General features: G+C 44.4%; 1 protein-coding gene across 1 annotated transcript in view; it reads right to left on the bottom strand.

Moving 5' to 3' along the window:
- Positions 1 to 21,498, bottom strand: part of KHDRBS3 (KH RNA binding domain containing, signal transduction associated 3) — a 172,470-nt gene that overhangs the window by 9,227 nt on the left and 141,745 nt on the right. Inside the window, exon 8 of the mRNA XM_079118540.1 lies at positions 590 to 648. Within this exon, the coding sequence (XP_078974666.1) occupies positions 590 to 648 (59 nt within the window). The remainder of the gene's footprint in view (positions 1 to 589; positions 649 to 21,498) is intronic.

Genomic DNA, 21,498 nt, shown 5'->3' with positions numbered 1-21,498 from the left:
CATATTGAGACTTAGGACAAGAATTCCCCAGCACCTCTACCAGCTCCCACTGAATAGAAGGATTTCAGTTGTCTCCCTATGAGCCTGATGACCCTCCTCTCTTCTCCCTGGTCCAGGGCTTTCGTAATCTTTATGGAACAACTCCCAGTGTAATTTTCTGAGGACTTGAGACTACAAATGATTTAAAACATATAGATGGGGTGGGAGAATCACCTAGAGATGTAGTCTCAACTGCTTCATTTCCCTTTACTGTCAAGAAGCAGAGATACTTCAAAAAGACCCACGCTATCAAGTGTCCACAGTTCAGTCCACTATAATACTACATTAGGTTAGCACTTGGCTATCGACCCTACAGAAACCTAAGCTTGGAATCTGAATTCATGCAACTTTCTGCAAGTCTTTAGTTCTCCTTAAATATTACATTTAAATACTAAAGGAGCCTCTGAAAATAGATATGCATAGAGGAACTGAGAGGAGGCTGTTGTTTCACAGTCAGAACAAACAGGAATTCACCCTCTAGTTAGGATCTCTAAGGTCTTCTGACAGCCACTTGCCTACCTCTATGCTGCTACTCTGGCCCCTCACTCACCATAGGAATCGTAGGTCTCCTCGCTGAGTCCGTGTCCATAATCATAATAATCAGCCCCACTGCACGAACAAAAGAACACATAGTTAGTACAAATGATTTGGCAGCTTTAAGTCATGACCAATGAAGTACTGTAAAAACTAATAAAGGCCAGGGTGAAAAGTCAAAGAAATTCCCCAAGATGACAGTCCCAGGACAGAAGCTTTAGGATCATCGAAGTTCCCTCTCTGAGTTCCCCAATTTTAACATCTATACGAGTGTTTGGCGTCTCAACTATGATATCTGGCCAATCAACACAGAGAAGTGCCCTGAGTGCATGCGAAGCCGCAGAGGGAGTGCCTTCCCGGGAAGTGCTGGTTGTGTGGGCAGCTCTGGGCCCCTGTGCCAGGCGCTGCCGGGGCAGGGCAGGCAGCCAGCACCTCTTCTCTCCACAGGTGGAAACTGCAGTTTTCCTTTCATCCTTAGGTTCCTACTCTACAACTTGGTGTTGCATGAACTGTGAGCACTTCACTTTGTAAGATACACACGAGGGCCAAGATTAAATATTTTATTTCATCAGCAATATTGCATTATCACCATAATGGCGGACAAAAGGTGCTTGGGTACCAATGCCTATGTGCAGTAGGAGAGCAGTGTAGTCACAAAACTGGGGTCACACAGGTCGACAATCTTTTCCAAGTACAGGCAAATCTACGTTCTTATCTACAATGTCCTTGAGATCGCAAGAGGGAGGAAGCCTGTTATCACTGCCATTCCGCAGATAATGCAAAAATGCATACACGTAACGTATTTGAGCTGTGCATATTTTGACAGGAATAGATTCATGGGAAAGCTAGGATAAAGTACTGTAAGCATTTTGGGTACAGAGGAAAAGCTTCCACTCACATTCTCAGGCTTCATTCTTTTCTACTCAATTCTGTAGAAAAACACTATTTCCACCATTTCAGCTTCAAAAAATCAAAAGAGAAGTGTCCAAAATGGAAAGTGATCCAGTTGTTCTGCACCTGGGGCAGCTGGGGTGTGAAGATGCACTCTATGCTGAGTGCTCCCCTGGGCAGTGGTGAGAGCCGCTGGGTCCACTGAGCAGCCCAGCCACAGAGGACCTCCGTCTACCTTACAGCTCAGATACTCCACAGCTGGAAGGCGGCACAGCTTGATGGCAAACACGCCGACTTTGGGTTATACCTAACCTGGTCCTGGCTCAAGCGTCCCTTCTCAGGTAAATGAGAACACAGTCACCAATCCCAACAGCTGTGGTACGGTGTGGGATTCCCACAAGCAAGGGGAGAGGTCCTCCCACATGAGGCCTCTTCTGCCAGTAGGGCTCCTTCCTCCTTCCTCCAGGCTGCCTCATGCTCAGACTTCGGCCTCATGCTACCTGAAGAGAAGCCTCATGCTACCTGAAGCCTCCCCGTCAGGGCTGGCTGGCTCTCCCAAAGCACGCCTTCCCTGGTTCTGATCCCCCAGGCCTGGCATGTGTGGAGGGACTGCTGCATAAAGAAGGGACTCTTCCACCACTCCACGTGCCCTGGACAGCTGCTTAGAGAAAGCAGTGGTGGAGCAGTGTTCTGAAAAGCCAGAAAGGCAGAGGTGAAGAGGCCAAGCAGAAGGGAAGGAAGCGAAGAGGCAATGGCAGCAAGGGCCTGCTAGGCAGAAGCAACAGTATGCACAGAGAGCCAAGGCTGGAAATAGGGCAAGACGTCTGTCTCAGAGTAGTTCTGTCGATGGAGCCGATAAGTTGATAGAGTGCCTAGGCCGGAATATTCCTCATACAATGCGTTTCTTCCATGTGGAGCATACAGGGCACACCTTGTTATCCTGATTGAACTACACCCTTACCAGTTAATTAAGTTCATATATCGTAATGCATGAGCTACAAAGTCCTGTGTCCCGCTAACAGAAGCTTGCTGGAATGTGCTGTGCTCAGTGCCGCTGGCTCTTAAAGTTGCCCAGGCACAGAACAGTCACCATTACTGCTGATCATCACACTGAATGGCAATGCGCAATTTTTCAACAGAGCCACATGAAGCTACAGAGTTTTTAAAAAATGGTCTTCAAATTGAGGGTGGCATTCCCAGAAGCAAGGAGGGGAGTGTGAGAGGACCTGGAATGCACTGTGCCCACAGCCTCTAGTGGGCAGGTCTTCACTCCATCCACAAGCAGGGCTTGGTCTGTGCAGTAAAATGACAGCGGTGAAGGAGGAGATGGACTTGAGTTATTTTTGAGGTCAAGCTGCCAGGACTTGGTGACCAAATAAATATTAGAGATGAAAAAGAATTCAAGACTTTTTCTTGCAACAGATGATGCAACGCTATGTACTTGAGAAAAGAATGATGGGGGACTTACGGGCCCTTTACAGAATTCATTCATTAACTTCATAAGAACGTCTGTACAGACTGGGCCCTGAGACTCAGGCACACAGCTCCCCACGCTGGGGAGGCAGCCACTGCCTTGTGCTGGACACGTGCTGGAGGGGGCTGCTGTTCACATGGTGGCCAACATATGAGAGGTCCTACCATCCTCTGCCCTGCCCTGTCACTCTTCCAGAAGTTTCTTCTTTGCTCCTTTGGGTCTCACATGACCCCTCCTCATGCTCACAGCAGAAGTCAGGTTCACAGGAAACACTGTTACACCATTAGAGCAACTTGTATCAGTTCTCTCTGGCCTGAAATCCCTCCTCTCCCCTTCTGAGGTCCCAATTTTTCTTTAAAGGATAAGAAACAGAAGTGAGAAAAAAGGACCAGTCGAAAAAAGAGCGAATAAATTTTCCTAGTCAAAGAGATAACGAATCCAACATAAACAACAACAATATGGCTTTCCTATGCAAGACACCACAGTTTTACACATAAGCAGTTTTACACATGCTTTTATAGAATACTTTTTTTGTCCTGAAGACAGAAATTCAGATTCTGTCAAGTCTTTTGATGCAACGTCGGTGGTAAACATCAGTCAAAACACCTGAGTCTAAGCGTAGGCCTCTGTCTGCAGGGCCACCCGGGGAAGGAGGCTCCTGCTCACTGGGTCCTGTGTCTGCCCGTCCAGGCAAAGGGCCATCTAGATGCCTCTCATCCCCCACAGCTCAAGCATCTTCCATGGTTCATCCACTGCATCTGTCCTAGAAGTAGTCAAATAACATCTAACTTTGTTGAAAATAAACTGGCTAATGCTTTTTAGAAACTCAATACTAAATTAAATGAAGCTTGGTATTCTTTCCAAAGGTCAGATATAACAACATAAATGGCACCTTAGGCAAAGAAAACTGATATTCTTGAGATTTTTATCTCTGTTGCAGATTTGAGAATAACCTCTTCAGAAAGCTGAAAAGAAATTCTTTTACTAAGTTCTTGAATGTTTAGCCCAGAACTGTGAATGTAAGTTACTGAGATCAACAAACAGAAGTGTCTAACAATTACTTGCAGACTTAACTAAGCCTCCTTTCATAAATGAAGTGAGCAGTAATGAACATCTGCATACACTGAAAATTTGTCTGTGAAGTGCTTTACCACAGCTCAGCATAAAAAAGTGGGGGAGATGAAACATGTTTTTCCAATGAACAGGAAGATAAAAGGTAGTGTAATCTGGTCCAGCAATGGTTCGGTGATAAGACAATCTTAGTTTTGACAAGTGAAAACTTGAAACTGACATTTGCTATCATTTCACCCAGTTTCTGATTATTTATTGCAAGACTGTCATCAAGCCAAGAAGCTGGGAGCAGCTGAGCCCCATTCTCCCACCTGTCAGTTCCATCTGAATTGCTTTCACAGCATTTCATTTCCTGCACCTCAAATGTCTATTAACCAAAGATGTGTCCTATTTCCCAAGGATAAACTAAAAATCCAAGCTATGGCAAACGGGGAAAAACTCTAAAAATCTCTTCATTTATGGATAGTACTTGTAATATTAACAATAGGTAAAAAAAAACGTGAGGCTGAATATTCCTCAACTCTATCAGAAGGTACTGAGGGGCATCCCCTCCCTCAAGAGGTCAAGGGTGGACAAGTGCTATGGCCACATTCCAAACCTTCCAGCCTCCCTCCACATGTCCAACATGACCAGTGATCAAGGGAAGCCCAAGGGCTCAGCACGATTCCAGGCTGCAGTGGCTCTTGATTCCATCAACCAGGATCAAGAAACAGCCCTGAACATGGGAAGAGGATGTGTCCCTCTGGTCCTCCCCGAAAGGAGCCAAGGTGCAGCTGTAGCCCTGGCACCAAGTCCACATCTCCTGAGGTCTTCTGCCTGCCATCAGGGAGGAAACAGGAGGACCACAAACTGAGCAAGGACTCCAAGTAGGATGAAGCCCTTCTCCCAGATCACCGTTCAGTGTGTCAGCAAAGAACTTCTGACGGGTATTCCCCTCTGCTCCTCGACCTCTTCACACCGCCCACCAACTTCTACCTTAGGGCCAGTGGACCCAATCTCAGCAGGCACCTTGCTTGTACTCATGGCAGCTCAGGAAGCTCCAGACCATGACGTCACTCTATGGCCAGCCTGCCTATGGTTCTCCACACCCCCTGGCTGACCTTATCCTCTGCCCAACTCTGCAGCTCTTTCTACCATGCCCTCTGGGATTTATGGCTCATTAATGCTAAGTCCCTTATAAATTCTGTCTCTGAAATCTTCTTGCTCAATGGACAAACTTGATTTCTCTAGTGACCACTCTTTCTGGCAGCCCTCTCTAGGTCTCTACCTCCCAAAGCCAAGGTACCTCTGGGCCTAGAGAAAGGTGCGTATTCTCCTCACTGAGCCCCACTCCCACATCCACGTAAACCACCACCACTTCCAGACCACCAAGCTTCATGTCTCTGGCAACACCTAGCTGTCAATCTGCCAGCAGCACCATCCTGAGTCTCGGGAGTTTGGCATATGGGCAGAGGATCCTTCCAGCAAGCAGGCCTCTTAATCCCCTGTACTCTTCTTGTTCATTGATCTTGCTTCCTGTCTCCATCTGCTCCCATGGTAAACCCTAGGATCATATCATTAGCAAAAACTTGAATTTTCAATTTCATGTGTTACTTCCTGTGATTTTCTTTTAGTTTCTAGTATTATTTGATCTTTTCAAATCCACTGCAATCATACTTACTACTCCCCTCACATTTTCTATCCCTTGTCAAGATAACAAATTCCTAGTGCTCAGGTCACAGGACTAATTGGTAATTTTAAGACAGACGTGATAACTCCTTTAGACATGTGGCCTCCAGGACAGTACAGCTCCTGGCTTTCTTTCCTTGTCACTAGCTGCTTGTAATCAGTCAATCTGCTCCTTCCTCTTCTCCCTGGGAGTTGGAGTGCTCTGGAGTTCAGACCCTGGCCCTTTTCCTTCTTTGTATACAAACAAATTCCTTGGCTTTAAATAAATACAAATAGCACAAACTCCCAAATTTATGGCTTCTGTCTAGTTATTTCTCCTAAGCTTTACATTTATGTTCAAACTGCCTACTTGACATCTCAACTTCTAAGTCTAACAAACAGCTCAAATTTAACAAGGCCAAAACTACACTAAGCCTCTGACCTTATCCCTAAATCTGTTCCACTGAAGCTTCTTCAATTTCAGTTCACAACAAATTTATCTTGTGTGCTGAGGACAAAAGGTGTGGAGCTATTCCTGTTACAGGCTGTTTCCTTTGCTAGGAATACTCTAACCTGCAAATATCTCCATGGCAAACTTCACCTTTCTCATCGGTGTTCAAAAGATCCCACTTCAGCAAGGTCTGCTTGGATGAAGACTGCGGTCAGTCCCCTACCCTGGAGATTCTGATCCTCTGCATGTGCCCCTTTCCAAACATACCACACATCTGTTTATGGTGTGTGTTCTCTAAGGGAGGGGTTTGTGTCTGCTGTATTCGCAGACAAACCTTAACTCCCTCAGAGCAGCCTGGACTACAGCAGGCACACTCTGTAAACACTGGTTTACTACACTGACTGACCGGATTACAACACAATTGTTGAAAAACTGTGCACCTGGTACAATTGAGAAAAGACAAAGTGATATTAGTGGGCCACGTTGAATAAGAAGCATCTCCCTCTCCTTCAATTCTAAAGGGCCTAAGATGGGGGCACTTACCAGCAGTTACTCTTGGAATGCTGAATAGACTTGGAATAAAAAAGCATAATGAAGTCCCAAGCTAAGGTGCAGTCATGTGTTCAGCAGACATTTCTGGGTTCTTACTATGTCCAAAAATGGTGTTGAAAAATGCAGATGCATAAACCAGTACATGTTGATCTCTGGTATTGAGAAGCCAGGGAAGGTGTGCAAACACACTTCAGTAGGACAGATATAAGCTGAGTGCAGAGGCATGCCCAGCACCCAGGTGTGCCTGGGGTCAGAGTCTGGTTCTGTAGGGAGGCAGGAAGAAGGTATGAAAGAGGAGGCTTCTTATCCAAGGTGCCAGAGTAGTTAAGCAACTGAAAGAGGAGGAGAGCTCCAAGAGGTAAGAGGTCACACTGCAGAGTGTCTCAAGAACTCTTAAAGGAGGCATATTTCACTCACTTGACACACAAAGGCACTAGTATATGATCACACCTCTAGCCCATAATTATTACATCCTAATAATGCAAATATTTTATATGCAAAAATCTCATTTAAACTCAGGACAATTCTCTGAGGTGGATATTATTCTATCTTCTTTACACACAAGAAAACAAAGCCCTCAGAGGTCTGAGGACTCTCCACAGACGATCTGTGGGGACCAAGGCCATAGGGCAATCAGGCCTGTCTGACGCCCATACCAGGCTGCCTCCTTCTCACTGGAATGTTAAGGAGTCAGAGGATTAGCTTTTTTGTTTTTTTGATCCTAGGAATTCAACCCAGGGGTGCTTTACCACTGAGCCACAGCCCCAGTCCTCTTACTTTTGAGACCTGGTCTTGCTAAGCTGCTGAGGCTGGCCTTGAACTTGTGATCCTCCTGCCTCAGCCTCCTGAATGGCTGGGATCACAGGTGTGCGCCACCCATCAGGCACGGTTATCCTCTTGAGGAGAAGCTGTGTTTATTCACAGGGCTGGTTTCCTCCCACCTCCCCGCCCTCACCGCTGGTGTGGCTACTGCAGCACTCTGTGGCATACACTGTGCTCTTCAACGTGACGGGCAGACTCTCTTCCTTCATCCACGTCCTCTCTCCTCCCCAGGGCTGGCTTTGCCCTCCTGTTCTGGCGCCCCCGGGGCTCCCTGCTGGAGTGCCAGCCCTGCCTGCTCCGGCTCTCCCGGCTCTCCGTCCTCAGTCACGTGCTGACTTCTGAATCCCCGAGTTCCTAACAGGCTGCTCTGTCTTCTCATCCATCTGGAGCATGACTTATTTTGTAGTCAGTCATTTGTTTTTGTTTTTAAAATCTTCTACTCTGAGATCTGTTCACTCTAGGTATTAATTCTTTAAATACTTTGTAAATTCTAGATATATATTAATTCTTGCTTCCGAGATTCTCCTCTGCTTGTTTCTGGATGCTATACCTTGTTTTAAGTGCTTTGTTTTGGTGGCTATGGAAGGGGACAGAGTGTACCACAGGGTGGGAGACGCAAGTGACTGAAGTCTGTATCTGGGGCTCCTGGCTCCCGCTAGAGGGCGGTGCCACGGGAGGCGTGGCCTCACCTGGCCACAGCTCTTGCCTGGGCACACTGCACTGCCAGGCACCGAGGTGGCCTGCACACTGCACACTGCCCCCGCGGCAGCTCTCCACGCTGAGCCACTCGCACTGTGACGCTCTTCCCTCAACTGCGCAGCCTCCTCCGGAAGGCGCTCTGTCTGATTTTGTTTCTTCATAGATCTGGCTTTGTCACTTTTCTTTTTCTCGGGAATCTTTCAAATTTTTTTCTTGATATGCCCTGTGATTTTGAGGAGGAGGGTGTTGGAGCAGGTGTGCACTCTTCGTCCCTTCTCTTGACTTATCTTCCTTTCTTTTTAAAAGGCTGTTCTAGTTTGCAACGCATGTGGATGATCCTTTGATTCTCAACACCTCCGTCTGAAGCAGACACATTATTTTGTAGTAAGGGCCATAGAGCATGAGACAGGAACCACACTACTTCATGCTTGATCTTCAGTACTTAACACCTGACACAGAGCAGCACTCTAAAAACAAGACAGAAGGCGATCACGTGCACCAATCGAAAGCTCTGTCCATGCCTCCACAAACAGTCTAGTAACAGAGATTCGTGGCTATGGTCATGTGCTAGTAATATGCACCATATTTTGAACTTTTCTTTACTATTATGTCTATTATTGTGTTCTATGGCTATGATTATTTGGGACACCATGGACTCTGCTTGTGTAAGAGGGCAAAATTCATGGGCAAATGCTGTGTTCTGGCTGCCCAACCAGCTCTCAGGCCTCCTCAGTCTCTGAGACACGACATTATTGAAATCATGGCTGCTAAGTGTTCAACTGAAAGGAAGAGCCACAGGTCTCTTAGCTTAAATTGGAAGGTAGCAAAGAGCAAGCTTCTCAAGGAAGGAATGTGGAATGTCGAGACAGGTCAAAAGTGAGGCCTCTTTTGCCAAACAGCCAAGTTGTAATGATGCAAAGGAAAAGGACATTAAAAGCACAGCTCCAGTGAGTGCGTGAATGACAAGAAAGTGAGACACCTTAGTGCTGAGTGGGGTAGCTTGGTGGTCTCGCCAGGGCATCCAACCACCAGGGCATCCCACAAGCTAATCCTACCCAGAGCAAGGCCCTCTCTTCAGTTCTGTGAAGGCTGAGAGAGACAAGAAGCTGCAGAAGAAAGCCCGGAGACGGCAGAGGGCAGCTCCACAGAAGTGCAGGGGGAAGCAGCAGGTGCTGGAGTGGAGCTGCAGCTCGTCACCAGGAGATCCAGCCCAGGAGTCAGTGGGGCGGCCGCGCTGTGTGGTGTGCTCCCTATGCAGACGCAGCTGCCTCTGTCAGAAGATGCACCTGGACTTCCACAGCTGGAGAGCAGAAGTCAGTGCCAGCTTCAGAGCTTCACAGGAGTTTCGCTAGGGGCAGGGCAGCAGGCTGAAGTCAGTGCTCACAGGCCGTTCCCCAGACCCGAGGGCCCTTCAGGACTTCTCTACACCTACTCTGCCTGTGCTCCGTCAGCCGATGCCAAAGCCTGGATGGCAGCACATCTGCTTAGGGCTTGGTTTACTGAGTATCCGAAGACCACCCTTGAGACCTGTTACTGAAAAAGAGATTCGTTCCAACACCACTGCTCACTGACATTGCTCCTGGTCACCTAAGAGCCCAGATGGAGATGTGCAAGATTAACGTTGCCATGCCTGCTAATGTGGCATCTGTTCCGCACCAGGGATCATGGAGTAATTTCAACTTTCAAGTCTGACTGGTTAAGAAATTCATTTTGTTCTGCCATAGAGAGTCCTCTGATGGATTCGGACAAAGTAAAATGAAAACCACAAAGGAGTCACCATTCTAATGCCACTAAGAATGTCTGGGAGGAGGAGGAAAGATATCCACATTTTAATACGGGTGGACGAATTTGAGGGCTCAAGACTTCAGAGGATGACTAACTGCAAATGTGGTGAAGAGAATTAGAATAGGAGAGGGGCCAAGGGACGTGGCCGAGGGGCTACCCTCTCATGACACGACACAATGGACCAGGAGTCACTCCTATGGACAAGCAAAGAAACAGTTTCTTGAATTTAGTTCTGGAGAAGATGCTTCGGACAAAGTTAAAATGACAATAATGGACTCAGAATATTATATGAACTTGTTTGATAGAGTAGTAGAGTTTGAGAATATTAATTGCGATTTTGGAAGATGTTCTTCTGTGGTTATGCCATCAAGCAGCATCATGTGATACAGAGCACTCTTCCATGGAGATTTCAAATCTTACTACTCAAGAAATCCATTTTGGAAGGCTACGGTTGCCACAGATAAGGCACTGCTTCTTGTGGATGCAAACTGCATGCTGTCTCATTTGAGGAAACTGCCATGGCTACCCCACCCCTCAGCAACCACCACCCTGGGCAGCCAGAAGCTTCCACCAGCGAAGAATCATGACGCACTGATGGTTCAGATGATTGCCAGCATTTTTTAGCAATATTTTTTAATTAAGGAGTGTATGCTGCTTTTTTAGGCATGGTGCTATTGAACACTTAATAGACTACAGAATAGTGTAAACATAGCTTTTCTTTATTTCAGTATTCATGTTGCTGGGGTATTGGGGAACTAAGCCCACAGTATCTCCAAGGTATGCCTACAATTGGAATATTTAAATATTTTTTTCAATTTAAAAGGCCAGACCAGATTTGTACTTCAATCAGGAGATCCCTGTCTCTACTGGGCACAGGCAGGGTGGTCTGATGTTCCAGTCACAGACCTTTCCAGTTGGCACCGCAAGCCTGGCCATGACCGTGAGGCTGCATGGTGGGGGAACACCCATCATAAGGCTGTCGGGCAGAGAGAAAGCAGGAAACCAGTAAAATAATTCTGCCATGTTTCCTGAGCTATGAAATAAGATTCAGCAAAAGGAATATGTAAACGTATGGCTTAAAACAATGAGGAATTTTTTCTCCTCTCCATTAACATAATTAGGAATTAACAAAAATTCTGGTTCACTGCAGGACAGGACATGTAAAGGAATTCTTTGTACTTTTTTCTTAATTTTTCTGTGAATTAAAACTTCTACAAATGTAAAGTCTTTAAAAAGTTAGACTTCATTTTTTTTTTTTTTTTTTTTAGAAACAAAACAATTTTAAAATGACCAATGAGAAACAGGACCATTCCTTTCTCTTTAATAAATCGGCCAAATATATTTAAATAATTAATAGCCATGTTAGTTTGTAAAACTAAGGGGTATTATAATCTGAATTTTATCGTAGCATTAATATTAGTTTTCCTGTGTAAATTTCTCTAAGAGAAACATACATGGTCTTTTAGGTTCTATGGTAAGAGAAAGGATGCAGACGCAGGGGCTGCCCCTGACCTGTGGGGTGGGTTCTGAGGCCCCTAGCAGATGCTTGGACTGTGGACAGTTCCAAGTCCTCTGGCACCCCCTTTCTATCTTACCTGAGCACCATCATCATAACCTGTGACCATCATCTCTGAAGTCTGGGATGCAGCTGTGGAAGTAGAGTTTCATGGACTAAAGACGCAGTCTTGCTGGGGTTTGGCAACCTTGGCACGTGCATTTATTTTCTTTCCTCATTACTTTTGCACTCTCACCTTTTCACTAAAAGGAACCACTTTATGTCTTCTCTAGGGCATATCTGAATGGCCAGCATCACTACTCTTGCACTTCAGTGTCACTGTTAAGTACAGTAAGGATCACTGAGACACAAGCACAGTGGATCTGACAACAGAGACAGCCACGGAGGGACAGACAGCACGGACAGTGCACAGCACCAGGCAAAGGCACAGGAGACAGAACTGCATGAGACTGCACCACACACAACAGTGCACAATCTGAAATGTATGAATTGCTCACTTATGCAACTTTTCATTCAATATTTTCAGACCGTGGCTGATAGCAGGTAACTAAAAATGCATAAAGTGACACTGGACACACACAAGCAAAGACGTACATATGCACACATATTACACCTCATGATTTTGAAGCAGATTTTATAATTCCTATTTCACAAATGAGAAAAATCCCAGATCTGATAGGTTAAGAAATGTCCTCAAAGTCAGAAGGGTGGCAAATGGCAAAGGCAAGATGAGAACAAAATCTGCATCAAAGCCAAGCATGCATGCTCTCAATTCCTCTGAGGTTAAGGTTCCTTGTTCCCCAAATCAGCAACGAGCAACCAGTCAGACACTCCTGGAAGTGAGTTTCCTAACACCCAGGGTCTTCCTGGGAAAGGGAAGCACAGCCAGCTCTGTGCCACATGCTCTGCGGTGCTCTGGTAACAATGGCACGCTTTTACCCAATCACAGCTGCAAGTCCTTACCATTACTGTTACCTTTCCCGGTCTCACCTGAGACCTTTCCCAAAACCTTCCCCATAGTGGTCATCTAGGTAGGTGTGCTGCTGTGCGTGGTCAGAAGCCTGACAGGAGGGAGGGAGGGACACAGTGCTACATGGGGGCTAGCACCTGCTCTCACAGCACCTTCGGGACCCAAGCTCAGACACCGCATGGGCTCATGTGGCCCAGGCATGCCAAAGGCCTATTTCAGCCAGTCCCCTGCCCCCTTGTGCTTCAAACAGATGACTCTCCTCTCACATGCCATCTGTTTCAAATGGCTGTTGGAGGATCAGGTAAGACTATATGAAAGCATTTTATGAACAGAATCAATTATCATTATGGACACGCAGTAGAGCTAATGATTAAGAGCCCAGAGTTTGGATTAAAGGTCAATTAGTTTGGAGTCCTGTTCCTCCCTTTAAAAGCAATGTAATCTTGGGCAGGCAGTTAAATCTTGAGTTCTTACTTTCAGAAGTATCTCAGACATAAGTGGTGATCAATAAAAACACTAAAAGAAGGAATGAATAAATGAAGTATCTGGCTTACAGTTACTGCTTGATAATTCCTGCAGCTGTGTCTTATGAAACAGGGTGATGATGAATGAGTGATAATTCAATGAGTTCACATACACGAAACACTTTCACTGGCCTGCCTTTTAATGCAAAATAAATGACATCTATTATTCTCAACTCTATTGTTATTATTTTGCAAAAACCCAATTTCAGATGTAACAATCTCTTTGTCCATAAGGTGTTTTAAATGTGGACACCGGTTGGCCAGAGAATTGGAGACATGTTTGCCTCTTACAGCTGTTTTTTCCTGTCTACTATAAATTGCTTCTAAATTTTACCTCCATGACTAAGTGCAGAACTTACTAGTACTTTGCTGCATCAAAGGGAAGAAATCCATCTTGAGAGGTCATGTGGCCTGTCTGCTGGCCTTCAGGCTACAAGTTCAGGGTCACTTGGGATTTGAAGATTTAATACCTCATTTGACAGTTATCCACTGCCTCTCCTGAGTCATGTATTGTGCTAAGTGTACTACACAAATTATCTTTCATGTTTAAAACAAATTTGCAATGAAGCTATTACATCTATTTTATAAATGCAGGTTGGAAAAACTCTCCTCTTACATCATCCTTTGTGAAGGGACCATGGTAGGAACTTACCTACCCCTTTCTTCATTCAATATATTCAACAGGTATTTATAAAGTACCTAGAATGTGGCCTTGGGAGTGTGGCAGCAATCAAAGTGTGGTCTTTGCAATGAAACCTGGTCGGTCTTGTGTGCAAGTCGGCCCAAGGGAGCAAGTGAGTGGCGTGGGATGACGCTGAGGACCTGAGTCCAGGGAACCCAGAGATGGGGTGCTGGATCAGCTTGAAGGGACAGGGAAGGTTTCCGGGAAGAAGAGAAATCTAATCTGACAACTAAGAGAAAAACCAGACAAATCAAAAAAGAAAAGCATGCAACAGAACAACATTCCATCTGACTTGGTAAAAAGAAAGTAGCTAACCAGAGACACAAAATGATTCTTCTAAAGACAGGTGGCTAGGCTGTTGAGGGTGAGGACAAAAGTCAACTCACTCTGACTTCCTACCAAAGGTTCTTTCCATCCACCGCTTTTCACTATCGTCTAATTTAACTATCCATCACTACGATCTCAGACTAATGAGAGGTATGTCTAGGCACTTTTCAAAAAGCCATGTAATTCAGGGAGACAAAAGGAGATCATTGGAACTAACATACCTCATAATCAAGATCTAAGGAAAAAGAGAGAACCTTCTGAAGTTGGCAATGTTCTCCTGCTCACGTGGGTATATACATGTGGGTGTATGTGTATGTAAGGATGCTGAACTATTTGTTTCAGAGGTGTGAATTTCTTTGCTGTATGTACAATATATTTTAGTAAAATGAAAAAAAAAAAAAAAAAACCCTGTTACTTATATGTAACAGGGAGAACAAACAACAGGCATTTGCTGCCTATTTAGCATGCACTTTCTTCTTTTCTCTACCAACATATCCCTCACAACAGGGAGGAGTGCCAGGGATAATATATGAATTCAAAACACTCTGTTTCTTAGCCAGTTTTGCAGACGAGGCAGTCAATGAGATGCAGGAAAACTTAAGGAGTGAACTTCCAAGTAATTTCCTAGCAGAAGACCAGGCACCTAGGAGGCACAGCTTTCCAGTCTTCCTCTTCCCTCCAGCCTGAACTCCAAATCAGCAGCTGGCGCAATAGTCAGTGTGACTGAGATGAGCCTGAACAGTTTACTGTTCTGGGCAGGAGAGGCCTGGTCACTGATCCACCCAGGCTCAGCATACGGGCCCAGAGCTGCTTATGTTGCTGCGAGAAAGAAAAAGAAGCTTCCTACTTGAACTGATTTCAGGCTTATTCAGAGTCTAACCCAGTCCTAAAAGATGCTGCACTATGAGCTAAGGGGTGCTGGGTGGCTGTATTTTTCTGAGAGACCTCTAACCATGCTTTCTTATTGGAAAAGAAGGATGGCTGTCCTGCTACTCCTTCCCACTGAAAAGCTGCAGATGGTTCTATGTAATTAAAGGAAAAGAAACTATGCATTTTTATTAGATTCTAAGAAAACCCAGAGCCAAAGGAAAGGAACGTCTTGTTTACAAGAACCTTCCTAGTGCGCAGCGAGCCTTTCTCCTTCCCCTGATGCCTGGTCACCTGCGCCAAGCAGCCTTGGTGATGCTCGGCAAGCTGGTGCTGGCGCGGCCCATGCTGCACGCCCGACGCCACGCCTCCCTCCCTCCTACGCTCTGCCTTCATCTAAGCAGGTTTCCCCATCTCACTGCGACCATCTCAGAAGACAGGCCTGGGAGCCAAACACACACGTCGGAATCCAGCCTTCCGCACTCACTCTGGGCTACCTCAGGCAAAGCTAATTCCATGTTCTCGTCTGTAAAATTGTTCTAGAAGACATTGTTCTTAAGACTGCTGTAAGGTTTAAGAGAAACGGTGTGCTACATCCGTACGCCAAGCTCGTACCTGAGGACAGCGGCTGATGGTGACGGCGGGAGCAGAGGCCCCCAGTGTGCTCACTCAGCCAGCACGCAGTCTTGCCTGAAGAGAAGGCCCTTCCGCTCAGTGGCACTCGCCTAACGAAAGACAGCAAGAGCTTCCTTGTCTACACAGTACTCTGCAATCTCGTGATTTCACAGAATGCCAGGAGGTGGGCAATATTCTGTCTTCTCCATCAATCAAACAAGGTTTCACAGGGTAACCATGGCTGCTCAAGGTCACCCAACAAATGGCCGAGGTGGGATTCACGTCCAGATCTGGCTTTTGGTTCAAGCTCCTTTATTTCTTCTATAGCTGCTTGTTAATTTCAGCAATGAATTCATTTCTCAAAAACCCTATCATCATAACTAAGATTTCTTAAAATATAAGAGATCCACTGATTATAACCGATTTTTCAGGCAAAGATTGATTTAAGAAATACTATTAAGTACCTTCATTGTCATTAGACAATGAACTTTACTAAGAATTCCTTGCACAAAGTGTTGAAACTGCATACTAGAATTTTCAGGTGGGACAAGAGGAAGATGGAATGAGAACCATGGCATAGACTGGAAAGGGTTGGGAAGTAGTTCCCAAGGGCAGAGGAGCTGGGACACTGTTCTGAACAAGTGTCAGGAGAAATAAACACAGCTCAAGCCCAAAGAGTATAAAAACATTTGGGGGGAGAGAGGGTCAGGGTTCAGAGAGCCTGCTGACTTGTATGTCTGGTGTGTTTCCCAAGTCCAACCGAACTGGTACATGACCTTTTCATGTTGGATTCTTTGGTTCTTCCGATAGCATCACAAGTGGTCCATTGATATTTTATGAGCTGGTATGCAGCATGTCATTGGTTTGTTGGTTAATCTTGAATTTGTTTTTACAGCCAATCCTTCCTTCTGCTATACTGAAGAACCTTTTGGAGATTTCTGATAAATACATGCATTTGACACTTGGTTTCAATGTGGTCAATTGTATTAACTTTCTTGTTACATAAACCTTTCATTGAGACAAACTGTATCTAATAATGACAATATGTCCTTTTCCTACGCCACTGCATTTGATCTGATATTTTGGTGCAGTTGTGCGTCTGTGGTTGTCAGGGCTCTGATCTGGAGGTCTCTGGGCTGTCTCCTTCTTGCCATGTCTACGTCCTGATGGTCCTGTCAAGGATCAGGGAGTGTCTTCCTCCTCTATTTCAACAAAGACCATGTGTGTGATACTGCTGGCATCCCTGCTTCCCTCAGAGCAGGACGGCATCTACTAACAAAAAGTCTGTGGTTTTCTTTAGTGGAAGATTCTTACTTCCACTGAACTGTGCAGGTATTCCATTCATTCTTGTGAAGGTTTTCCTGAACGATGCTTTTAAAGGAACGAGCCGGCTTCTCCCCAGTTGCCAGTTATGCAGACACAGAGCTGCTCACAGGGTTCTCTGTCACGTCTAGTTGGGAGAGGGATCTGCAGTGATGCTCCCTCTAATTCCTGATACTGATAATCTGAGTGTTTCCTTTCTTGGTCTGTCTTACTCAGTTTATTAATTACAGTCATCTGTTTAAAAAGTCAACATTTTGCTTTCATGAATTTCTTTCCGGTTACTTTTCTATTTCATTAACTTATAGTCCTATCTTTATTATCTTGTTTCTGATACTGATTTTGGTTTAATTTGATCAGCTGTGGAAACTTTTTAAGATGGAAAAGCAGGCTCAGGATTGAACAGTTTCCCTCTTTCCTCACTAAATGCTGAAATTTCCCTTCTAGGCACTGTTTGGCTGTATCCTACAAAGCCAGGTATTTTGTGCTTATACCACTACTTAGTAAGCAAAATACTCCCTAATTTTCCTTGGGATTTCTTCATTTAATAGTGTATTCCTTAAAAATGAGATTTTTCTATGAATATTTAATCTGCTGTAAAGATCATACTCTGTATTATTATTATTATCATTATTATTATTATCTGAATTCTGTTCAGATTTCTTTAGTTTTTATCTAATTGTTTTTTTCTGTTCCTGGATGTCACCAAGGAAACCACTGGGCTGATGGGCGCTCTGGAGGAAAACTTCAGAGAAAGCAGCTTCTCCCTCAGAACGCATCGGCAGCCATCAAGGTGAGGTGTGCATGCTCATGTTAGCCTGCTCACTGGCTGAGGTTCTGCCTGTTGGCCTTCTCCATTGTAGAGATGTTTGTTTCCTCATATTTAATACACTGTATTCCTTGAAAGGAGAAATGCTCTAATTCCTTGAAGTGAGAAAAATTCAAAATAATTCCTCCAGCTGAGTCTGGTGGTACACACCTGTAAGCCTAGCAACTCAGGAGGCTGAAACAGAAGGATTATATGTTGAGGCCAGCCTCAGCAACTTAATGAGGCCCTAAGCAACTTAGGACCTCAAAATAAAAAATACAAAGGACAGGGGATGTGACTCAGTAGTAAAGCACTCCTGGGTTCAATCTCTAATAACCCTTCAAAAAAATTTATGCAGGATACTCCTTGAGGGAATAAGTAAATTATTTGGATTTTTTCTACATGGGAGATCTGTCAGTATGCCTTTATTTTCTTAATAAATCATTTATATTTATCAGTAGAATCTCATGGATATTTATTTTGTAAATTGCATTATAATCAATAGGTCATAAGCTCCAAAAGACAGAAATTCCAAGTGCCATAATTCCAAATGTTGAAATTCCAAAAGATCAATATCTCCCCCATAGTCTAAAAAGTCTTAAGCATCAAAATACCAAAACTGTAATTGTGGAAAAAAAAATTGAAAGTATTCTGTAAAAGACATTTATTTGCATTTTTGAAAGAGGATTTGAGAAACAAAAATTGACAAACACATATTAGGCTACTTCACACAGTAAGACAGGCGATGAGAAACTTCACAACACTCAGCTATATGAACACTTGCATTAGTAGGTGAACCATATGCATAATGAAATTGGTCAAAAGCAAAATGTCTGGACACATTTCTCCACGACTGTGACATGGTTGGCAACACAGCTTTATAACTGCGGTTACAGGTGATAGCATGATGGGCACCCTAAGTCCTTCAGCAAGACGGATCAAAACCTGCAAATGCGGCTGCCTGAAGAGGGGAGGTCTGGAGAAAATCCACACGTACAGACTACAAAAGGACATCTCTCCACTTCCAGAGGAGGTTGCCACGTTTTTATGCACTAGCGCATGAAGGCAGTGACGTCCCTTTCATGGAGTATGTTTGCAAACAATGCATAGAATGCACAAGGACTCTCTGAAGGGCCTTCCTGGACTGGAAAAGACGTGAAGATAAAGTACAGAGCACAGTGTACAACCTAATGCTGACAGTTCAGAACAGTGGGGAAAGGTGACAAACAACACCACGGAGAGAAAACGCATGTGACTGCGTAACACAGGGATGGAGTATGGGTGCTGCAGAGTGGTCCCCAGAGATGGCTGGCTTTCATGGCCAATAAGCATTTTTGACGTACCGCATCATGATGAGTTTTATTGCTTTTCTCTCTTTCTTTGAGGGCATGGCTTTCCTCAGAGGGTAGATTCATATTCATTTCCTAGGTGGTACTCATTTTGAAATTCTCCTAAGATTCAACCTGCACTGCTGTGAGTGCCTCCCATCTTCTGTGCTGAGCTTCCATGTCATCCAGAGGCAGAAATCAGCCCGCACCCACTCCTGTGCAGGCCTCAGTGTGCCGGGAACAATGCAGATGCCCCTGTGAGTTGTCTCATTCTGCCCTGTGCATCATGAACTTGTCCACCTAGAAACTAGGAGGGCTTCCTCAGCAATATGCCTCCTGGAATTTCTTCAGTTAGAAGAACGTCAGTGCAGACAGATGATAATTTTCTGCCAAAAGCTCTGGGCTGAATGGATAAAACAAACTTAACTGGTAACAACTTGAAACTCATTTTTAGATTGATCACACCTAATCCCAAATCCATCATTATGGTTTGGGGATTTGACTGAAATCCATTTAATTCGGGAAAGTCCAATAAATCTTCAAATAAGAATTTACAGGATATTTTTACCAGTCATTAATACAAAGGTAAGAGAATACAGACCTGACAAGCATGTGGCTTATGTAATTTGGTAAAAAACAATGGGGACAGTAGCAAAACTGTCATTGAGCAGCCAGAGCGAAGCATGGGAAAAAACAGTGAAGCACACAGGTTTTTCCATGTTGTGGCAAATACGAGAATTCTATGTTCTCAGAGAGCCAAATCTCTAGTCAGATTAGTTCACTACCTAATGTGTTCTGCAACACGAGGAACCTACCTCAGCAAGTGTGTGTTTCAGGTTGCTGGGCTGGGCTGAATTCTTATTATTCTCTGACCAAGGCTGTTTTCTGAAAGCAAACCTGGTGTTACTATACACAACTGAATCACAACAGAAAATGCTGGCGATCTCTACCCCTCTTACGTAGGCTTTCGGGGAAATGCAGTTTTTGGAATTTCAGCGTTCAGGGTTTCATCATCCAAGATTTTGATCTTTTGCTTTTGTTGGGATCACAACCCTTGGGATCATGGTGCTGTGGACTGTGTTGTGTAGGATCATGACTGGTACTGGCAGTCAAGTGTTGCTTCTGTTGTTGCTCCAGAGTTCCAGCTGTGGCCGTGGGGAGCACTTTCAGTAGGCTCCATGCTGAGCTGAAATGCTGTCGGCATTTGTTCCTTTACTGGGCACATCCTGATCTCTGGCCCTGTGCGGGGCTTTCGCTCGCCTTGCCTATTTCCTGCCCGCACTGGGAACCAGCATCCTTTACTGACAGAGCCACAGACTGGGCTCTAGGTGCTTCCTTATTGTGATTCACACAAGTTTTCTGAGACTGGTTTTACTGCCCGGCGCTTTCCCATGGGTGGCACTGGACACACTCCACTCTTCTTGACTGCAGAGGTCTACTGCCATTAGGTCAGGGACAGAGAGTGCCTTTCAACATCTTTAAGCTTATGATTTGTTATTTTCTTTCATATGCTTACTTACTGATGACTTAAATCAGTCTCTGACAGAGGGAGGTCTTGAAACCAACTACTACTGTGAATTTGTCTATATTTCGCCTTTTGCTCTTCCACTTACTCAATTTTGTGGTTTGATATTAAGCACATATACATTTTATCAATTCGGTTTTAGTTGCTGATGACACAGTGCCACAGACTGGAAGAGAAATAAATAAAAAGTGTGGTCTGGCTTGTGGTTCTGATCCACAGATGAGGGGCCATCACTGGTCACCACCCCTGTACCCAGCCAAGTGTATATATTTTAAACAATATATATTTAGGTGGTTACTTCCTTTTAATCAGTTTGACAGAATCTGCTTTTCAGTTTTGATTTTTACTTCATTAATTATTGGTACATTTTTATCCACGTCTACCTTCTTAGTATTAGATTTTTAAAGCTCTAAACTGCTCTGTCTTGCTCTGTTTCTCATTCTATCCCTGTTTTTTTGGTGGAGGTTAGCTGAATAATTTTTAGTATTTTATATTTATTTTTAAATTTTTCTCAGTGCTGGGAATCAAACCCAGGGCCTCATGCATGCCAAGCAAGGACTCTACCACTGACTACATTCCCAGGTAGTATTTTATTTTTTATCTCTTCTATTGATTTTTTTCATTGTTTACTCTAAAAGTTACAGTGTGTATCTTTAACTTATTCTATCTTCAATACATATTTGTTATTATTATTTTTTGCAACTGGTGTTTGAACCCAGTTCAAACAGGGGCAGTCTTTCACTGGGCTAAATCCCTAGCCCTTTTCATTTTTTATATTGAGACAGGGTCTCACTAAGTTGCCCAGGCTGGCACTGAACTTGTGATTCTCCTGCCTCAGCCCCAGGTTGCCAGAAATTCAGGCATGTGTCCTGCACCCAGCTTGTCTTCAATGCATATTTAAATGCTTCACAAACACTGCAAGAATTTTCAGAAGTGTGCTGTCAATTACCCCATCTCTACTACCTTACAAAGCTTTCCTATTTTATCCTCATATCAATAAATACACTGTGAATTCCACATAAATCACTATCATGTTTACTTTCAACAGTTA

This window comes from Sciurus vulgaris (genome assembly GCF_902686455.1).
Source record: "Sciurus vulgaris genome assembly, chromosome: 1".
Lineage (NCBI taxonomy): Eukaryota > Metazoa > Chordata > Mammalia > Rodentia > Sciuridae > Sciurus > Sciurus vulgaris.
This window is presented reverse-complemented; position numbering and strand designations above follow the sequence as displayed.